Source organism: Urocampus carinirostris, chromosome 2, assembly GCF_059441175.1.
Source record: "Urocampus carinirostris isolate Australia breed hairy pipefish chromosome 2, RoL_Ucar_1.0, whole genome shotgun sequence".
NCBI classification, from domain to species: domain Eukaryota; kingdom Metazoa; phylum Chordata; class Actinopteri; order Syngnathiformes; family Syngnathidae; genus Urocampus; species Urocampus carinirostris.
The window spans coordinates 12,704,342-12,723,696 of record NC_142350.1 but is presented as its reverse complement, the minus strand read 5'-3'; the positions used below and the strand labels follow the sequence as shown (position 1 = coordinate 12,723,696).

The window sequence follows — 19,355 nt, the reverse complement described above, 5'->3', positions numbered from 1 at the left end:
GTGAGGCGCCTTCTCAAGGTTTATTTTTTTCCTCACGCCTGGGGGACAATATCTCTGTACTATTTGTAATTGCAACATCCATTGCAGCCTGGTCATCCTGAAAGGAGGATTACCACATGTGCGGTCCCTTCTCAAGGTTTCTCCATTTTCCTCATGTTGAGGTTTTGGAGTTTTTCCTTGCCCTCATGTTGTTTTCAGATCAGGGGATGGTGTAATAATAGTCTGAAATAATAGTCTGTGCAATAACCGGTGCAGCCCTTTGGGACTCTTTGTGATTAAGGGCTATACAAATGAAAATGACTTGACTTGACTATAAATAAATTTGACTTGACTTGCATTTTTAATACTCCTAGGTGGAGACATTTGTATTTATTCAACTAAGATTAGTAACATCTACAGGGAGCTGTCATGCTTGTCAGCCAATTTGTTGCCCTCAAGTGTAGCCCTCAAGAAAAACAAATACCTGAACTTTTTATTCTTTTCTCATTATTTTTTTATTTTTTCCCCTTTTCTTGTTGTGACTTATATCCAATTCCCATCTTTTTTTTAATTGTTTTTGCCCTCAATTTTCTTCTTTTATCTCTTTTTCTTTTCATTTTTCCCTTATCAAAAGGTTGGGCAAAAAAATAAGGAAATACGGTGTATTTTGGTCACTTTTAGATGGACAGTGTGTATTATTTAGCACTTTGTAGTGATAAAAAACTGCGTCTAGAAAAGACATTTAAATAATAAGCAAAAAAAGACTTGAAAATCGAGATATGTTCTTTTATTTTACACAACACGAGCCTGACGTAGAGGGAGCTGACTTATTTGCCCAGCATCTTGGTAGCCCCGCCCAAAAACATAAACCTTGTGAAAAGCCTGGTTGAAAATTTAAAAAATGATGTGGTTTGGTCACTCAGCGTCTTCATAGTTTGTAGTCTTCCTTGTGCTTTTTAGCACTTTTTTTTCCAATTGCACAACATAATACAGTGACATCTATTGGCCAAATAATACACTGTTCTTTTAAGTCTTTGTTGCGTGTTTATCCTGTTTATCCATGTCTAATCTCAATGTTAAGGACATTCATTAGGTTGTTATAAATGACAAATTTAATACAATGAAATTACAAATAAGTGTGCAAATACAAAATCTAGTAGCCTTATGGTTCTATATAATGTGCAGCACTTCTGCAATGAAAGGCACATGCTTCAAATGCATAATATTAAAAAAAGAGGAAAAAACATACTGCATAACGTGGCATACCTCCAGCAGAACATAACTCCTAATCTAATACACACGAAGCACGATGGAATATGAAACACTTATGTGGGTCATAAACCCCAGTCTTTTTTTTATGCTGCTCACGTCTACTGGAGGCCTCCCAGTGGTTATAAAACAAATCTGAAATCATCGTAGCTTTAGGTAACCTCCATTCATACACAGCTATGCACAGCAGGCCCGGTCATGCATCACAAACTCCTGGTTACGGCCACCTCCCGGTGAGCACGTTTGTCGCCTCGACTGTACGGTGGCGACGAGGCATAAAACGGCACCGTCTGGGAAAGTGAGCGTAACATGCATCGTAAACCGGGGAGTGGAGGAGACATCTTGCATAATGCCTACCCGGACGCTCACGTGTAGCATGTGCTGTTGCATAGGGGGAAAAAAAGAAAACCCTGGAGCAAAGTTGAGTCAGATTGGATATGTTGCTCCCGTCTAACACGCCCATACTGAAATACAGCTGCTCCCTCCTTCCGAGCGGATAAAAGATCTCGTTCACCCATCTTTGGCTTCATCTCGGCTGCGGGTTATGAGTCTTTCTACGTGCTTTGTCTGTGCAGCTTCGCCTAAAGTGTTGTCTTTTAAAACAAACACATCAATAGATAGGTAATTTCCTTGATGAGACGAGGGAAAAAAATACAGAATGGTTTGATTCTCATTTGGCTTGCTAATGCTACAGGGTTTGTACACAGTTTTCCAAATTCAAGCACTTTTTAAGGACTTTCAAAGCCAATGTTTCAATTTCGCCAATACTGTTGAAAGAAATCCGGTTAAGGTATATATTTTGCAGAGCCACTGTAATATCTGAGCTTTGCATGTACAATTTTAAATTGTGCGTATGTATTTCTAAGATATTGAGCAAATCGCGAATATATTTATGAATCTGAACGGTATATGTGTACATATTTTGAGGCAAATCTCTCCCTTTAAAGGTGCTGTGTAAAAATGAAAGTTCCAGGAAGTTATTTTAATTGCAATTTGCTACCTTCAGTTTTTGCATGGACCATAATAAAGGTCTATAATTTATATGTAATCCTTTCACTAATACACGTTTTACACTGCCCTATTTGGGTGTAGAATGCACCTGTCCTCTAGGGCCCGATGACACGTAAAAGGACTATGCCATACAAACTAATGCGAGCTGCCGTAGATCACAAGGGATAAGAATATTCAATGGCAATGCCAGAGAGCAGTGTCAGAATCATTTTAAAGCGTACTTGCTGAGAACTATGGTAATTTTTAAACATTTCAAAGCACCTCACCTAGAATGTAAACACTTAATTACTGAACATACATCGAAATAAAAGCATTGTCAAAATTCTATTCATTCAGGCTGTGGTGTGCACCATATCAGAATTCTTGGTCTCAACCAATGTTCCCTCTAAGCTGTGCGCGTGTGCAATCGCGCACTGCCCGCACATTCTCAGCGCACAAGAAAATCTAGCCAGCGCACAGAAAACAGGCCTCAAAATTGCTAATTAAGAAGCGAATTAAGTCAAAGTTACAGTGCATGAAGGTAAAAATACACGGGTTCCCCTGACATTGTGTTCTAAATGCGGTATTTGGAAGTCAATCTCGAAGTCGAACGAAGTTGAGTAAAGTCGGTAGTTTTTCGAGAACCGGCTTCTTCGGCTCGGCTCACTAAAGAGAACCGTCCCGGGTCCCAAACGGTTCTTCAGGCTGTTTTTGCTTCTTAAATCCCTACACGACCAAATATTATGTAGAATTGTGCAAAAAATGAGTTAAGGGAAGGGGGGAAATACAATAAAAAAAAGAAAAAAAAAATACCAAAATGAAAAAGTAGTGAAAAGCTGAGAAAAAATTAACAAAAGGAAGAGAAAAAAGAAGGAAAAATTCAGAAAAAGCCAGAAAAAAAGAAAAGAAAGAAACAAAGTAAAAAAAGTAAATAGAGAACAAAAAGAAAAAAGTAACAGCTAGGAAAAAATAAATACAGTGAGATTATTTTTAAAGGAATTAAAAAAACAGGAAAAAGAAAAAGTTTGTGTTGCATTCAAATAATTTCCAATTATACCGAGTCAATCTTGTTGCCAACATTGTACTTCCACTAAAAATGTAATTATATACAGTTCTGTATTGCACAACCGACTAAATAAGCCCCCAAAAATGTTAGTATTATGCGATAAAAGATACCAGGAAAAAAAAGAAATGAAAATCTTGTGAAAGAACAAAAACAAATGACGTTTGTAGGCCGTACAACCTTTGCAATAGTACTTTAGTCAATTCATTCAAAAGTGAAAAATAATTTTGCATTGCCGGAAACTCCGCAAAATGTAACGTGATGTCAAGTTTTGGACCTGTTTGATGATGATTTAGTTGCCACACTTGGGATTGCTGTTGCTCACTGTTGTTTCAAGCGTTGCTCACTGACTTTGTGTGAACGCTCAGACCTGTGGAAAATTAGAGGGAACATTGGTCTCAACATTGCCCTCTGTGACGAGGCAAGATAATTGTGTGCCTCACTCTTCATCTACAGAGGCTCAGCAAGTTGCAATATTCTTCCGTTACATCTGCTGAATCCCAACACAAAATTGGAGCAGACGCAACAGGTTCTTGTCATGTACAATAAAAGCACTCTGAAGCCTTTGGGAAAATGCAAGATTAAAATAAGAAATCCGAGAAACAGGAAGTTGTACAGACTTGAATTCATGGTGGTTGACGGAAGGCATCTGTGCCCTTGCTGGGGAACAGAGCAGTGCAGGGCATGGATCTAGTCAGAATACAGAGAGAAAATATCATGGCCATTGATGACATAGTTCAACAAGCAGACAGCAAAGGACAAACACTGGAGAAGGAGCAGATCAGGGAGCAATACCCACAGGTGTTTGAGGGTGATGGCTGTTTATCGGGCACATATGAGCTGGAAGTGGATCTTAGCATAGCACCAGTGAAACTACCAAAGCGGAGAGTTCCAGTGGCTCTGATGAACCCGCTGAAGCAAGAACTGACAAGCCTGGTGGCAAGAGAAATAATAACGCCAGTTGAAAGGAGCACAGATTGGATCAGTAACATGGTCCTGGTTAGGAAACCATCGGGAAAGCTGAGGATCTGTATTGATCCCAAACCTCTAAACAGAGCACTGAAGAGACAGCACTTTCCGTTACCAACGATTGAAGATGTCCTGCCAGACCTGGCGAATGCCAGGGTTTTCACGGTGTGTGATGTAAAAAATGGATTCTGGCATGTGAAACTGACGGAGCACTCCAGTTATTTGACAACATTTGCGACGCCATTCGGAAGGTTCAGGTGGAGGAGGATGCCGATGGGGATCAGCCCAGCTCCTGAGGTGTTTCAGCACAGGCTGACACAGGCACTTGAGGGGTTACCAGGCGTACGCATTATTGCTGATGATATCCTGATTATTGGAGAAGGGGAATGTCAGGACAGGGTAGTAAGGGACCATGACGAGAAACTGAAAAGACTCCTTGAGCGATGCAGGTCATGCAACATCAAACTGAATTTTGACAAACTGAAGTTGAGACAGAAGGAGATTCCGTACATAGGTCACAGGCTGACATCGGAGGGCTTGAAAATTGACCCGGAGAAGGTACGCGCCGTACAAGAAATGCCTAGACCCACCAACATTAAGGGCCTACAGAGATTGCTCGGAATGGTGAACTATCTCGCAAAATTCTGCCCACACCTATCGGATAGCTGTGAGGTCCTGAGGCAACTGACACACAAGGATGTGATCTGGGAATGGACTGACATACAGGACTCTGCCTTTGGGACAATAAAAGGTATGATAGCCACAGCACCAGTATTGAAATATTACAATCCAGGGGAGGAACTCACTCTCCAATGTGTTTCATCCGAAACTGGGCTGGGTGCAGCACTTTTGCAGGGGGGCCAACCTATAGCGTACGCCAGTAGGGCACTAACCTCTACAGAAAGAGGATATGCACAAATAGAAAAGGAGTGTGTTGCCATTCTATTTGGAGTCGAAAATTTTCACCAATACACCTATGGCAGAAAGGTAGTGGTACAGTCTGACCATAAACCACTCAAAACCATCACACGGAAGCCTCTGCTTAGTGCCCCAAAGAGGCTACAAAGAATGTTATTGAGGCTTCAGAAATATGACGTGGATATAGTGTTTGTTCCAGAAAGGCTGATGCTTGTTGCAGATACGCTGAGCAGGGCATACCTACCAGAACGTGCAGTTGAGGGTTCTGTTGAAGCTGAAGTTGAAACGGTGAATATGATTAATTACTTACCCATTTCAGACGAGAGACGAAAAAAAATCCAAAGTGAGACTGAACGAGACCAGGCCCTCCAGGTGCTGAAACAGAGAATACTGCAAGGATGGCCGGAAGAGAAAGGACAGGTTGAGCTGGAGGTGAGGCCATATTTTTCCATGTGAGATGAGCTAGCTGTACAGAATAATGTAATCTTTAGGGGAGAAAGGGCTGTCGTCCCAACAGCTCTAAGACAAGAAATTATGGAGAAGATTCATGCCTCACATTTAGGGATTGAAAACTGCATCAGAAGAGCAAGAGAATGTGTGTATTGGCCGGGTATGCATGAACATCTTAAGACATTTATAGGGAAGTGCCAAGTGTGCAGGGAAGTAGACACTCGACAACAGAAAGAACCATTACTGAGCCATGACTTCCCATTGAGGCCATGGGCAAAAGTGGGTACAGATATTTTCACCTTTAATAATAAAGACTACGTAGTTACTGTGGACTATTTCTCAAATTTTGGGGGAGTTGATTATCTTCCTGATACCAAGTCCACCACAGTCATCCACAAGTTAAAGGCACATTTCGCTCGCCATGGTGTGCCTGATGTGGTGTTTTCGGACAATGGCCCACAATAAAGCTCACAGGAGTTTAAGGGATTCAGCCAGTCTTGGGAATTTGAACACGTAACATCGTCGCCCACATATCCCCAAAGCAATGGAAAGACAGAGTCTGCCGTCAAGACGGCTAAAAGATTAATGGGGGAAGTCCTGCGGGCAAAGTCGGACGCATATCTAGCCATACTGGCTCACAGGAACACTCCAGCGCAGGATTTCCAGGCCAGTCCTGCACAAAGACTGATGAGCCGACGGACAAAGACGCTACTGCCCATGTGTGAAAATCTGCTTAAACCTGCGATTGTGGACACTGGTAGCGCTGTGCAGGAAAACAAGCTCAGACAAGCTCGCTATTACAATAGGGGGGCTAGAGGACTACGGCCTCTGCAGAATGGAGAACAAGTGCGAGTGCAGTCTCAGGTGGCCGGACGCACTGTCTGGACACCTGCAGCGGTGGTACGACAGGACCAGAGAAGGTCCTATTCGGTGGAGCTGGATAACGGGACTGTGCTGAGACGCAACCGTAGACACCTGAGGCCAGCACCAGGGGTCTCATCAGCAGCAGTGACGGTCAGCGGGGCGCTGCCCACCTCAGCCCCTAGTGGTGGTGATCACGTCACAGACACACCTCAACCCTGCTCAACAGCTGCTGTGCCGGATCTTCAGATGGCCCAGACTGGTGTCACCACCACCAGATGCGGCAGGGTTGTTAGAAGGCTTGCACACCTCCGGGACTTTGTTTAGCACAATGTGAAAAAAAAAAAGAAAAAAAAAAGGGGGAGATGTTACAATGTATGTGTTTCACCCGGTGCGGTCATAAGGGGGCACCAACTGTCAATGTAAATACTGAAGTTTCCGGTAAAGCTGAGTGACATACATCTGTGTGCTAGTCTTCATTTATTTATGGAAAATCTAACATAAAACAAGTATAACGTTAGATACGGGTCCTTATGAATAAAATCATCAGGAGTTTGCAGGGTTTTTTTGCATAATGGAGCATTACCTAACAAGAAAATAAATACTGGATGGTTTGACTTACTGTTAGCTTGTTAACAATATCACAAATATTGTTTGGGGCTGGGGCGTGCGCTAATCAGAATCCTTTGTCTCCCATAAGTCAAGATAATGGCGTGCCTCATTCTGCATCTGAAGATGCTTAGCATAGATATGTTCCAATCTAATTTGTATCAATAATATTTGAAATACAGTGTGGAAATCCTGTGATTTGGGAAAAGATAATCAAAAAATGTTCAAGTACAAAAAAATACTTTTCCACCAAATAAATATAAGGATTTAATATATATATATATATATATATATATATATATATACCAGCTCAGTAGCCTAGATGGTAAGGCGCCCGCTTTGAGACTGGGAGGTCGGTGATTCGCGCCCCGGCCGAGTCATCCTAAGACTTAAAAAGTGGTCGGCGGCGCCCTCTGTTGGCTGCGGCTGCATCGGCTCGCTACAACGGGTCAGGTGCAATCGACATTTCGTTCTGTGTACATTGTTACACAGAATGACAATACAAGGAAATTATTATTATTATTATTATTATATATATATATATATATGTATGTATATGTATATACCAGAGCCATACATGCCTAGTGAGAGGTGGCTAGAGTCAATAATACTCACATTATTGACTCTTTCTTGGAGATTGATACAGAGGAGGGGATTCCCAGCCCCCTTGCTCAACCCAACTGATGTGTCGCAACACCCGTCGTTGGAAGTCATTAGGAGACCATTTAATATATTTTCAATTTTAGATTTCGGTGATAACTGTCGTTTCCATCAATTCCTTAAAACAGGGCTGCATTTAGGCAGGATACTTCATAATAATAATAATAATAATAATAATTTCCTTGTATTGTCATTCTGTGTAACAATGTTTATGTCGGTATCATTACTAGTGTAAAATGTTAAATAATCTTTTGGGGGCTATATGGGTATTTTTGGGGTTGAGTGGGGGGCATTTGATGAAATCAATATTACATTATCCTGAAAGGGGGATTACCACTTGTGAGGTCCCTTCTCAAGGTTTCTCTTTTTCCTCACGCTGAGGTTTTGAGTTGTTCCTTGCCCGCATGTTGGTTTAAGATCAGGTAATCGTGTAATTTTAATTGTGCAGTCCTTAGAGACATTTTTGTGATTAAGGGCTATACAAACAATTGTGACTTGACTTGACAAACTATATCGGCACATTGTTTCGGTAAGTTTTCAAAGGTGGAATACTGCCATCCATCAGAAATTTAATTTATAATTAGAAATATAATTCTGAATCCAAAATTTGATTCCCTGTAAGCTTCTGAGACAGAAGCTCAACGAATACAACAGTGATGCCAGTCAAAGCGTGCAGGTAAAAAAACAACTTAGTCTCTCTTGGAAGGATGAATACTGCATTTGGTGTTAAAGCATAAAACACATAATTGCAAGAGAAATCTCTCCCCTCTGCAATTGAAGACATACAGTTTTACAGTCCAGCTTGTCCAACAGTGAAACACAATAAACCGGGCCTCATTCACGTTGACATGAAGTATATTTCAGAGTCTTTTCTATTTGAAGTAAACAAAGTGAGTACAAAAGATCATTTCAATTTGTTTCCAAACTATTGCTTACAACAATAACAATTCATAGTGACATGAATTTGAGAGAGGTCCGTCGGATATAACAAAAACAATCACATTGGGTTCGTACACTTTTTTCATGACAAGATTCAAGCACTGTTAAAGGACTTTCAAAGCCAATTTTTCAATTTCTCCAGTACCACTAAAAGTACTAATCCGGGGTGAATCGTGTATTTTGCAGAGCTTCAAATATATCTGCGATTTACATATGCCATTTGTAATCTTGCATGTGCATTTATTACGACATGATTATTTTTATCTCGAGTATATCACCAATATATTTGTGCATCCAAAAAGTATGAGTGTAAATATGTTTGAGACAATTCTCTCCCAAACATGCAGTTAGTTTACATTTTCAGTTGCAGGAAGTTCTTCCCATTACAATTTACCACTGAAAACGCTACCTTAACTTTTGCAAGGCCCATAATTGATACGTAATCCTTGCACAAACACATTTCATAGTGCCATGTTTTGGTTGTAGTATGCTCGTGTCCTCTTGGGCAATCCGTAGGACAATGCCGAACAAACTAATGCCAGCTGCCGTTCACCACAAGGGAAACAACGCAATGGCAAAGTGATGCCATTACAGAGCAGTGTCACAGTTATTATTAACCCAACTTGTAGGAAACATGGCAACAAAGCCTTTACAAGCATTCCACCCAAAATTCAAGGCACTTTTGAATCCTTGAGCACATTAAAAGTCAAGTATTTTTAAGGATTTCAAGCAACCGTGTAAACCCTTTTCATATCTACTCTGGGTTGACCAGGAGTGAAGAATTATGTGTTAGAATTGCTCAAGCTCTAGTTTACACATGACTCGGTTCTGCAGTCACCTAAAAGGTCACTTGTGAGTTTTGGTACTAGGGCGGAATGAAATGAAATTACATTTTTCTTTTCTGGACAGTTCCTGCTATGGTTACTGGCCATAGGTGCGGCTGACTTTCACATTGTGGCATTTAAGCGAGTCATAAATTATGAGTCAACAGATAAAAAGTAATGTGTTTGTGTATTACACTTTGTACAGGTTCACTTTTAAACAAAAAGTTTATTCTTTTAAATCGGTTGAAATCGTAATTGTCCAGACTTTCAGATAGAATCAAGATTTTCTTTTGCTATGTCGCTAAATCACACGAGTGATCTCTTGAAAATGGATACAGATGCACTTACGCTTCAACTCATGCACATGTCGAGTTGATCCGCAGGGGTTTTAAACCAAGGTGGCCAAAACATGCCCGATCAAAATTAAACTGCACTACTAAACGAAACACCATGATGATTCATTGATGGAAATCAATCTGGATGTTGTAAAAGATAAGATTGTATGGCAGTTTGGATATTGGGATTTTACACATGTCACTTCATGCCTACAACGGATTACAGGGAATTTGGTTTAAATGTAGCACTTTGATCACCTTTTTTTAGGGATAAAGGACATTTTTGCCAGGAAACCGCTTCCTTTTTGACATAAAGTTCCGTGATAAGGGTCGAGTTTAATTCTCTTTTTCTTTTTACATACATGCATACATATATAGTTATGGTGTAATCACGTTATCATAGCACAAGGACCAGAATATCGCATAATAAAAATATAACTGTTCTAAGCTGAAACATCTTTCAGTAGGTTATATGAAATCCGAGCTCTGCTGTAAACACAAGGCTTCTGTTTCTTTCACCGCATTGTACAAAAGGTCAACCAACTTCTGAGAAGGCAGAGGAGCGGTAAAAGGTCAGGTTCTGAGGTAAATGGAGCTTTTTTTACAGACGCTACCATTTTATAGGAGCACCCAAGGTGGCGCTAACACACGTGATAATTAAGTGTAACGTCGTCCATGGTTTTGATTTGTGCATTCAAACAAAAACAATTTTACATTTGCATTAAATTGTTTGCATCTTGGATCACTTAATGCTAAAATTGAGAAGAAACAAAAAATAGGAGAAAACACAGATATGTAGTGTGTCTAGATCAGGTTTCCTTGATGTGGTGCCCCCTAGGGACAGCTGAAGTAAGCGTGGACCTGTTCTAAAATTAGCCCATCAGTACTGGGTCATTGATATTTTCTAGTAAAATGATTTTTTGGGGGTGTTTGGCAAAGTCCATTCAACCTTACTTCCAATAATTAACCTGGTAAAAACACAGCAATAACATGATGTCAAAATGGGTGCCCTTTGAGCTAATTAGTAACAAAAAGTAGCTTTCAGTTAGAAAAAGGTTGAAGACCCCTGGTCTACAGTTTTGTCGTTTACAACGTTACACTATATCAAATTGAGGTCATTACATTTTTGTGCTGTTGACCAATAGAAGAGCAAATCTGAATTTTGTGTGGTAAGACCTTAGGACTGAGTCCAACCCGAATTTCATGCCAGATCGGGCCTACAGTGTAAATCTTTACGCGCGGGTCGGGCTCGGCTTCTCTCTTGCTGACTTTTATTTTATCCACCAGTCATTGTTCATCGTTGTGTCTCTGCCTCAGACTGATGTCTCTCTGCTGTTGTGGTTTAAGGCTGAATTTTCAACCTGTTAAAATGACGGACGGCCTTAAAACTTTCCTGTTAACTTCAAATTCCCTCAATGATGGAAAATTGACGGGTAATGTAACATCTGCAACACAGAAATATAAAAGAAGTAAATGTGTATACAGTCTTGTGTAACTAAGATTTTGTTTCAAAAGACATGCTTTAATTGGCTGTCATAAAACACCTCTTCTCCTCCCAAGTCCTCACAAATAGAAGAGGAAATTTTGTTTGCTTCGGGCTCAGTCTAGCAAATCAAGTTAATTGGTTGGGTCCTACCTAAAATATCAATCATTGCGTTTCTTGCCAGGCTTCTCTCTCGCAGTAGTTCTTTTTTTAATTATCCACCCCTCATTGTTCTTAGTTTCTTTTTCTTTGTGGAGGAGCTGCACGCTCACCTGCGCTTGGCTAAAACTACCTCTCCACATCTTCCTAAATTTTTTTCAAACAAAATGTGAAAATTCGGGTTTGCGTCAGGCTCGGTCCCTCAAATTAGGTTAATTGGTCAGGATCTAGCTAGATGGGGCTTTTATACTTGGGGCTTGGGCCAGGCTGAATTTTTTAAGCCTGATCTTACCTCCATACCCAAATAAACTCCAGGGGAAAATATTGCCCCCAAAGAGCATACTGTATGAATATAAAACCTAAAACGTGCCAAAAATACGGTCCGGGGGCTGAGTCTGGCGCATCGGACCATTCATTATGGCCCGCCTTAAATTTCAGAGGATAGACAAAAAAGCAAGCCTTTAGCTCAAAAATTAGTATTTTATGTCATAAATACAAACCAAATGCTCCTTCGAGCTGCTCGAGAGCAGTAAAGGTAAGAAAGCTGATGCAGTCTCTTTTCATGTTAAAGATTGTATACTGTGCAGTATTTCATCATTAGTAGGCTTAACCTAGTAGTTTAATCTGTTTTTTTGCCTGTGCACTGCTAAAACTGATTTTATATTTATTTTTTGTTTATTTGATAGCAGTATGACAATTGAGGCAAGCATATTTTTATACTTAGCTCCCGCTTAAGTTTGCTTACATTAGTGATGTTAAAAGTGAGTTGGTTCCGATGTAAAGTTGCATTTACTACCCTTTAAAATAAACTGTTAACACATTCAGTGCCAAACATAAAAATGTTTTTTCCATTGTTTAAATGCGCTGTACTTAGAGAAGATCTGTTATCATCTGTGTAGGCTAAAAATGTAAGCTGAGTAAACCATTGTAATAAAAACAAAGCTAAATATTTGGCGCCCCCGAACCTGGTATAAAATCTTTCCAACCTCCCTAATAATATCCCGATTTGTTAGTCTAACATACCTGTAGCAGATAAAAAACTAGTGTATTTGAGAGTTTTCTAAAGCAGGAACGGGATCAATGCCTTCCTTGTTTTTGGATAGTCCTCAAATTTAGCAAGGTACCATCTGGAAAGAGCAAACACATGGTGTTCTATTAATAATGCCCGAAGAGTGAGCGAGGCAATCCACGGTGTAGGAGTTCTTACTTGTGGTGGGAAAAAGCTCTACTGCTAAGGACCACTGTGGTGAAGATGGCGAAGGCTGCACTTTGAACAGAATGGCCCGCCAGAGCGAAGCCCGCCCACTCGGTGATCTCCCCCAAATAGTTGGCTGCAGAGACATATTCAAAGAGTCCACCTGCAGAGAGGCACACCGCACACACAAAAAAGGGTATTTGAAGTATTAAACAGGGTTCTTACACCTTTTCAAGGCCAAATTCAAGCACTTTTTAAGGACTTTAAATGCCAATTTTCTAATTTCCCCGGTAACATTCAAAGAATTAATCCGGTGTGAATCATGTATTTTGCAGAGCCACAACTATACATGCCATTTGCATGTGCAATTGTTAATCTTGCTTGTGCCTGCGGGTATAAAAGAACGAATTAGCACGGGCAATTAATTTATTTTGAGGGACTGAACCCAAAGCAAACCCGAATTTTCATATTTTATTTGTGAGGACATGGGAGGATGAAGAGTGATTTTGTCTGACTCTCCCCCCTCGTCGGAAAAAGGAAAAATAATCAGTGGATAATTAAAAACATAGAAGGCAGTGAGAGAGAAGCCTGGCCCAAACCTAAACACAATGATTGACCTTTAGGCCCGACGTAACCCAAATTACAGGCGACGTTTGGGCTTAAGATCTTAAGCTACTGAACGCACAGTAGATATAAGAGGTAGAGTGTTGGGACCAAAGACGTTGCAGGTTTGATTCCCAGCTCTTCCGGTTAAAAGTGTCCTTGGGGAAAGACACTGAACTACTAATGCCCCTGATTTGCAGGTAGGCGCCTTGCATGGCTATGTGTGTGTTCATAAACGGGTAAAGTGTGAAGTGCATTGTAAAGCACTTTGGAGGTCATCAGTGATTGTTAAAGCGCTATTAAAATGATTTCAATTGACCCTTTACATGCTTTTCAGATCATGAGTATATCGCTGGTATATTTGTTTGAGACGAGTCTCTTTCGATATAGGTTTTGAATCAAAATCACAGAAATATGGAGCTTACATGTTCAGTTGCAGGAAGTTCTTCCTATTACATTTTATTACTAGGAAGCGTTACCTTTATTTTTTGCATGGCCCATGATAAATCTCCATAATTGTTACATAATCCTTGCACTAACATACATTTAATAATCCTAATTTAGGTGTAGCATGCAACGGTCCTCGTGGGCACGATGACGCTTTGTAAGACAATCCCGTTCAAACTAACGAAAGCTGTTGTTATTCGCAAAGAAGATATGCAGTAGCAACGTGAAGCCACCAAAGAGCAGTGTAGGCATCTTAAGACACATGGCAAAAATTACAAGCATTTACAAGCACTTCACCCAAAATGTAAGCACTTTTCAACTCTTGAAAACACAATATCAATATTCAAGCTTTTTCAAAGATTTCAAGCACCCATACGAGGAGGAGGAGGTGCATGCCAGTCACGGATAAGGAATGTTTTTCTTACCTCTGGGTATCTTATATCCGCTTTCTCCAGTCCCCCTCAGATTCCTCAGGATGTGGTCAGAGTGCAAATTTATTAGCCAGCCGAACAACCACAGCATTGAACCTGCAACCAATACAGAGCTGAAAATAAACTGCAATAAACTATTCCGCTGTGAGATAAGAATTGCTCATTTCAAGTATTATTTTTCCTTGTATCTTTTTCATTTTATTTTTATTTTTTATCAATCTTCTTTTTCCCCCTTTTATCCTGGCTTTTTTTCCTCTTTTACTTGTCACTCTCTGGTCTCCCGAAGTCCAGAATCAAGAGTCTCTAGCTGGTACAAAATGCTGCAGCGAGGCTTTTAACTAAGACAAGAATGTCTGATCACATTACGCCGATTTTAGCTATCCTACATTGGCTCCCTGTTAGTCTAAGATGTGATTTCAAGGTTCTCTTGGTATTATACAAAAATCATACATGGACTTGCTCCCTCATATCTTTCAGATTTGATTTCCCCCTATGTTCCGGTCCGTAGCCTTTGTTCTCAAAGCGCTGGTCTACTGGTGATCCCAAGAGCCAAGAAGAGTTCCGCAGGTTCGAGAGCAGGTTCGAGAACAGGTTTGAGAGCATTCTCCGGTGCTGTGGAATGCTCTTCCCCCTGAGATCCGATCTGCAACCTCAGTGGAAATGTTTAAATCTAAGCTTAAAACACACTTCTACTCTATAGCATATGAATAACCTATACTTTTTGTTGACAATATCTCTGTATTATTTGTAATTGCAACATCCATTGCAGCCTGGTCATCCTGAAAGGGGGATTACCACATGTGCGGTCCCTTCTCAAGGTTTCTTCATTTTCCTCATGTTGAGGTTTTTGAGTTTTTCCTTGCCCTCATGTTGGTTTTAGATCAGGGGGTGGTGTAATAATAGTCTGAAATAATAGCCTGTGCAGCCCTTTGAGACTCTTTGTGATTAAGGGCTATACAAATAAAAATGACTTGACCTCACATATCTTTGTTTCCCCCCCCTTTTTCTTTTTTTAGGTTTCCTTTTGTTCCCTTTTTTTGACATTCCGTTTTCATATTTTTCTCTTTTTTTCCTTTCTGTGTGACACTAAATTGTGTTTGATAATCCAATACCTTTATGAGTGATAAATATGCAAACAAACATGGACATCAGGAAGGGGGCTTTTTCACGGCACTGTATGGGTACCCCCGAAAAACCAAAACCATACAAAATGCTGCTGAAAAAAAATGAAGAAAAAAAAGTGGTCTTTCTTGTGCTTTGTTAGCACTCGTCTTCGGTTCCACTAAACAACAGTGACATCTGGCGTTCAAATAATACACACTGTCCTTTTGAACAACCCAAATATGCAAAAGCACTATAAACAAACTCACCTGCAAGGAAGCACGGATTGGTCACCCAATCTGCGGGGTAATCTGCATAGTGGCTCAGATATCGGATCTGCATGTAACCGTTGTACGTGCAGAAGAAAACAGCCAGAAAAAAGGAGAGGAACGGTGTCGGTTTCCCTCCCCGGATTAAAAATGGATAAATGAGGGCCCTGGGAGAGGATGAAACATGGTCAAAAATACAAGTAGTATCAAAGTAAAACATACATTTAGATCTTTTGCCTCCATCTTTCAGGTCTTCCTCACACCTTTGCCCAGAAGTAATGAAGGACTGAGCATGTCATATGAAGAAATATAGAAAATAAATGAATTAGGGCTTAAATCGAGCATTAAAAGCACGTCAATTTAATGCAAATACAGACGCTCCCATACTTACAACTATTCGACTTACGTAAAGCGGTAGATATGAACATTTTTTTCGGGATGTCTCAAAATATCCGGATATTGCTGTAAGTTGCATTTTGTATTGTGTGCACCTTTTTCCGAGTCGAGGACATTACTCTAGTCCTCCTTTCTGCCGCGTGGCGCTGTGAGAGGTCACCCAGCATCCACACCAAAGAAGAAATCCAGCTTCTACTTCCTGGTTTCTGTGTGATCATAACAACGTGTACTGTATTGCTAGCACGCTAAGAACTTTGACGTTTTTATTTTTTAGTATCTCGTGCATCCATTCAATATAGTTGGTGTAAGGAAGAGGCGATCAGTTTCTTTTGAAACAAAAGTGGAATAAGAAAGCTGGATGCGGTTGAGAAAACGGTTGGATTGCGTTTTTTTCGTCCACTCTCTACCACGGAGGAGGACCTCTCGAAGCCCATCTTCCATAAGGAAGTAAAATCTCACTTAATTTCTCTTTCTAGAGCAGATTATTTAATGAAATGTTTATTTTTTAGTACAAAACAATACAGGTTACTTATACAAGTCTTAAATATACTTAGACAGACCTTAAACATAAAAAAATATTGCACTGGAGCAACTTACGAACAAATTTAACTTACGAACGATCGTCCGGAACATATCTCGTTTGTAAGTAGGGCAGCGTCTGTAAAAGCACATGCTTGTTGAACCCCATTTGGTTCGGCAAAGGGCTCCATAAGAATTTACTTATAAAGCACTTTACGGATACCGAAATTCAACTAAAAGTGCTGTATAAAAACAGTCAATGTGCAAAGAGATGCAGACATTGCTGTAAGAAATAGATACAGACACAATTGACTAAAAAAAAAAAAAAAAAACAATTTTAAGATACAGTTGAATAATTTGCCTTACTTAAGTTATTGTACAGTATAAAGATTAGAGAAATACGCACAAGAGCAAAATAGAATTTCATATTTGAATATAGAAGCTATTCGGATTGTGTTTAATGCTGGGTAAGAAGAACACACAAATGGTTTATGAAAACTTTCAAATTAAAAGATTTGGTGAAACTTATATCCTTATTATTAGTATGCTAAGCAAGTAGGCGACAAATATACATTATTTGTTGCTTTACAGTGCAGACACTCATCATTTTAGGTGAATCCACAACTTCAAGGTCCATTGTTCTCTTAAAAAGCCATTGTGCCACCCAAAATGTATGGAACAATTTAGATGATCACCTTAAAAATGTCCTTTGTTTACATCATTAAAAAAAAAAATTATATATATATACTTAATATATTTTAGATAAATATGTTGAAGAAGACGAATATATCAAGACTTTCTTTGGGTATTATGTTATGAGTCACTAGCAATACTATTATAAGTTTGAAATAGCATTTCGTTGTTTTCTAATTTTCCATTGTGGGATAAAGTTCAGTTTTCTTGTTTTGATTTTTAAATACGTCTTCCCTGCTGCGAAAAAAAAAATGACTAGACACTTAAAAGCTTCGGCTTACACCCTTAAGGCACATCTTTAAGTAGGGGGGATTAGAGATTTTGTTGAATGGTGTAAGTTGCAGAAGATAGATGGTTTTAAGTTTTTGGGTATGTCTGTGGCAGCAGGTGGTGGTGGTGGTCTGGAGAGGATGGGTGAAGTGTGCAAGTCAATGGGTGTGCTGAAAGGATTGTTTAAATGTGGGGATCTGCGAAGGGAGGCAAAGTGAGAAGTGTGAGAAGGTGTGGGGGTACCATGAGTGATGTACGGCTCAGAGGCTTAGGGTTTCAGATTCAATGAGCGTAATAAGTTAAAAGTCTTTGAAATTAGATGTTTGCGTAGTTTGTGTGGAGTGACACGGCTGGATAGGTTAAGGAATGAGGAAGTAAGGGGAAGAACTGGTGTGGTGAGAGCTTGCTAAAAGGGTTGATGAACAAGTCCTACCTAAACTATCGAGGGGGTTTCACTGAGAGAGAATGTAGTATAGAAATGGTGTGAAAAAGAATGAGAGGAAGGCCTGAATATGTTTCGAAGGACGGGGTAAAACGTGCTCTGGATGTGGGGAAGGTATATTTAATGGGTGCACAAGTGTGTGCTAGTGATCGATGTGAACGGTGAAGGACAGTTAAGAATGACTGATATCAGCACATATGATGCGGAGGGTGTAAACCAGTGTATGCTGTCGGGCCCCTCTGCTGATGAGGGTTGCATGGCACAGCAACTCACCCCTTGTTGTGCTGTGAGCTTATATTCAGTGTCACGTTGGTAGGAGCGAAGTGGAATGAATGTTTGGTAAATGGGCGTGTGTTCTTGACTCTAGCCACCTCCAACTAGGATAAGGCATAGGAATAAATAAAGATAGTTAGTGTGGCAATTTGCCGCAACGAAATGTTATTCAAATGAGGGGGTGGGCCAAACTGGTCGAGCTTTTCACCAATAGGTTGATCGACATGTGGACCGAGCAACTGCGATGACCGTCTTCCCTCAGCTAGCAGGAAGCAAGACATTAGTAGCCGATCAACCAAGAGGTGAAAATCTCATGCAACTGAGCTGCTTTCTTAACTGAATACGATTTTTTGGGGTGACAAAAATGCATGATCAAAAAATAAAAGGCGAAAAAAAAGATAGATGGGCGGCACGGCGGAGCAGTGGTTAGCGCGTGTGCGGCACAGTTCTACGGTCTTGGGAACCTCCTGTGTGGGTTCAAATCCAGCTACCGGACTTCCTGTGCGGAGTTTGTATGTTCTCCCCGTGCTTGCGTGGGTTTCCTCCGGGCACTCCGGTTTCCTCCCACATTCCAAAGACATGCATTTCAGGTGAATTGGCTGGTCCAAATTGTGCCTAGGTGTGACTGAGCAAATGAGTTGTCTGTCCCCGTGTGCCCTGCGATTTGCTGGCAACCAGTTCAGGGTGTCCCCTGCCCACTGATTGCTGGGATGGGCTCCGGCATCCACGCAACCCTACTGAGGATAAGCGGTGCATCTGATGAGATGAGACGAGTCAAGACTTACCTCTGTGTATAGTGGCAGAGAAACATGGCAATGAGCAACTGATTGGCCAGCAGGGAGCTTTTCGCAGAAGATGTCCACAATAAGAGAAACAAGGGAAGAAGGAAAGCAGGCAGTTCCTGAACAAACCATGCCAGCCTGGCATTTATTAGACATCCGTATTTGCTTGAAGCATATCGCCCATAAGAAGCGTCCACAAACAGCAGGCAAACGAACGTGCACGCTGCCATTAGAATCATAAAGTAAGCCATGCAATCCAAAGCGTACAGCTCGCCTCCCGAGGGAAATAACGCCGTAAGAAGGATTTCCATTGTGCTAAGGTGTAAAGAAATTAAAAAGCGAAAAAGAGTTTTGTCAAGAACATTTAAGACGGTAACTTGCTAACCTTAAACCAAGACACGTGAGTTAGTGATGGGGTTTTAGCGA

The 19,355-nt window shown here is 40.6% G+C and overlaps 1 protein-coding gene across 2 annotated transcripts; it reads right to left on the bottom strand.

Moving 5' to 3' along the window:
- Positions 1-8,605: 8,605 nt before the first annotated feature.
- On the bottom strand, positions 8,606-19,355 carry srd5a1 (steroid-5-alpha-reductase, alpha polypeptide 1 (3-oxo-5 alpha-steroid delta 4-dehydrogenase alpha 1)). 2 transcript variants are annotated; one of them, XM_088328966.1, is made up of 6 exons: positions 18,933-19,355; positions 15,555-15,721; positions 14,179-14,280; positions 12,716-12,866; positions 12,532-12,635; positions 8,606-11,311 (listed from the first exon to the last, which is right to left on the bottom strand). In XM_088328966.1, exons 1-5 carry the CDS (start codon positions 19,238-19,240, stop codon positions 12,569-12,571), a joined length of 795 nt encoding a protein of 264 aa, XP_088185092.1. In that variant the 5' UTR covers positions 19,241-19,355; the 3' UTR covers positions 8,606-11,311; positions 12,532-12,568. The 2 variants fall into 2 exon arrangements, with proteins under 2 accessions (XP_088185092.1, XP_088185093.1); XM_088328967.1 differs by having other exon boundaries at positions 8,606-11,227.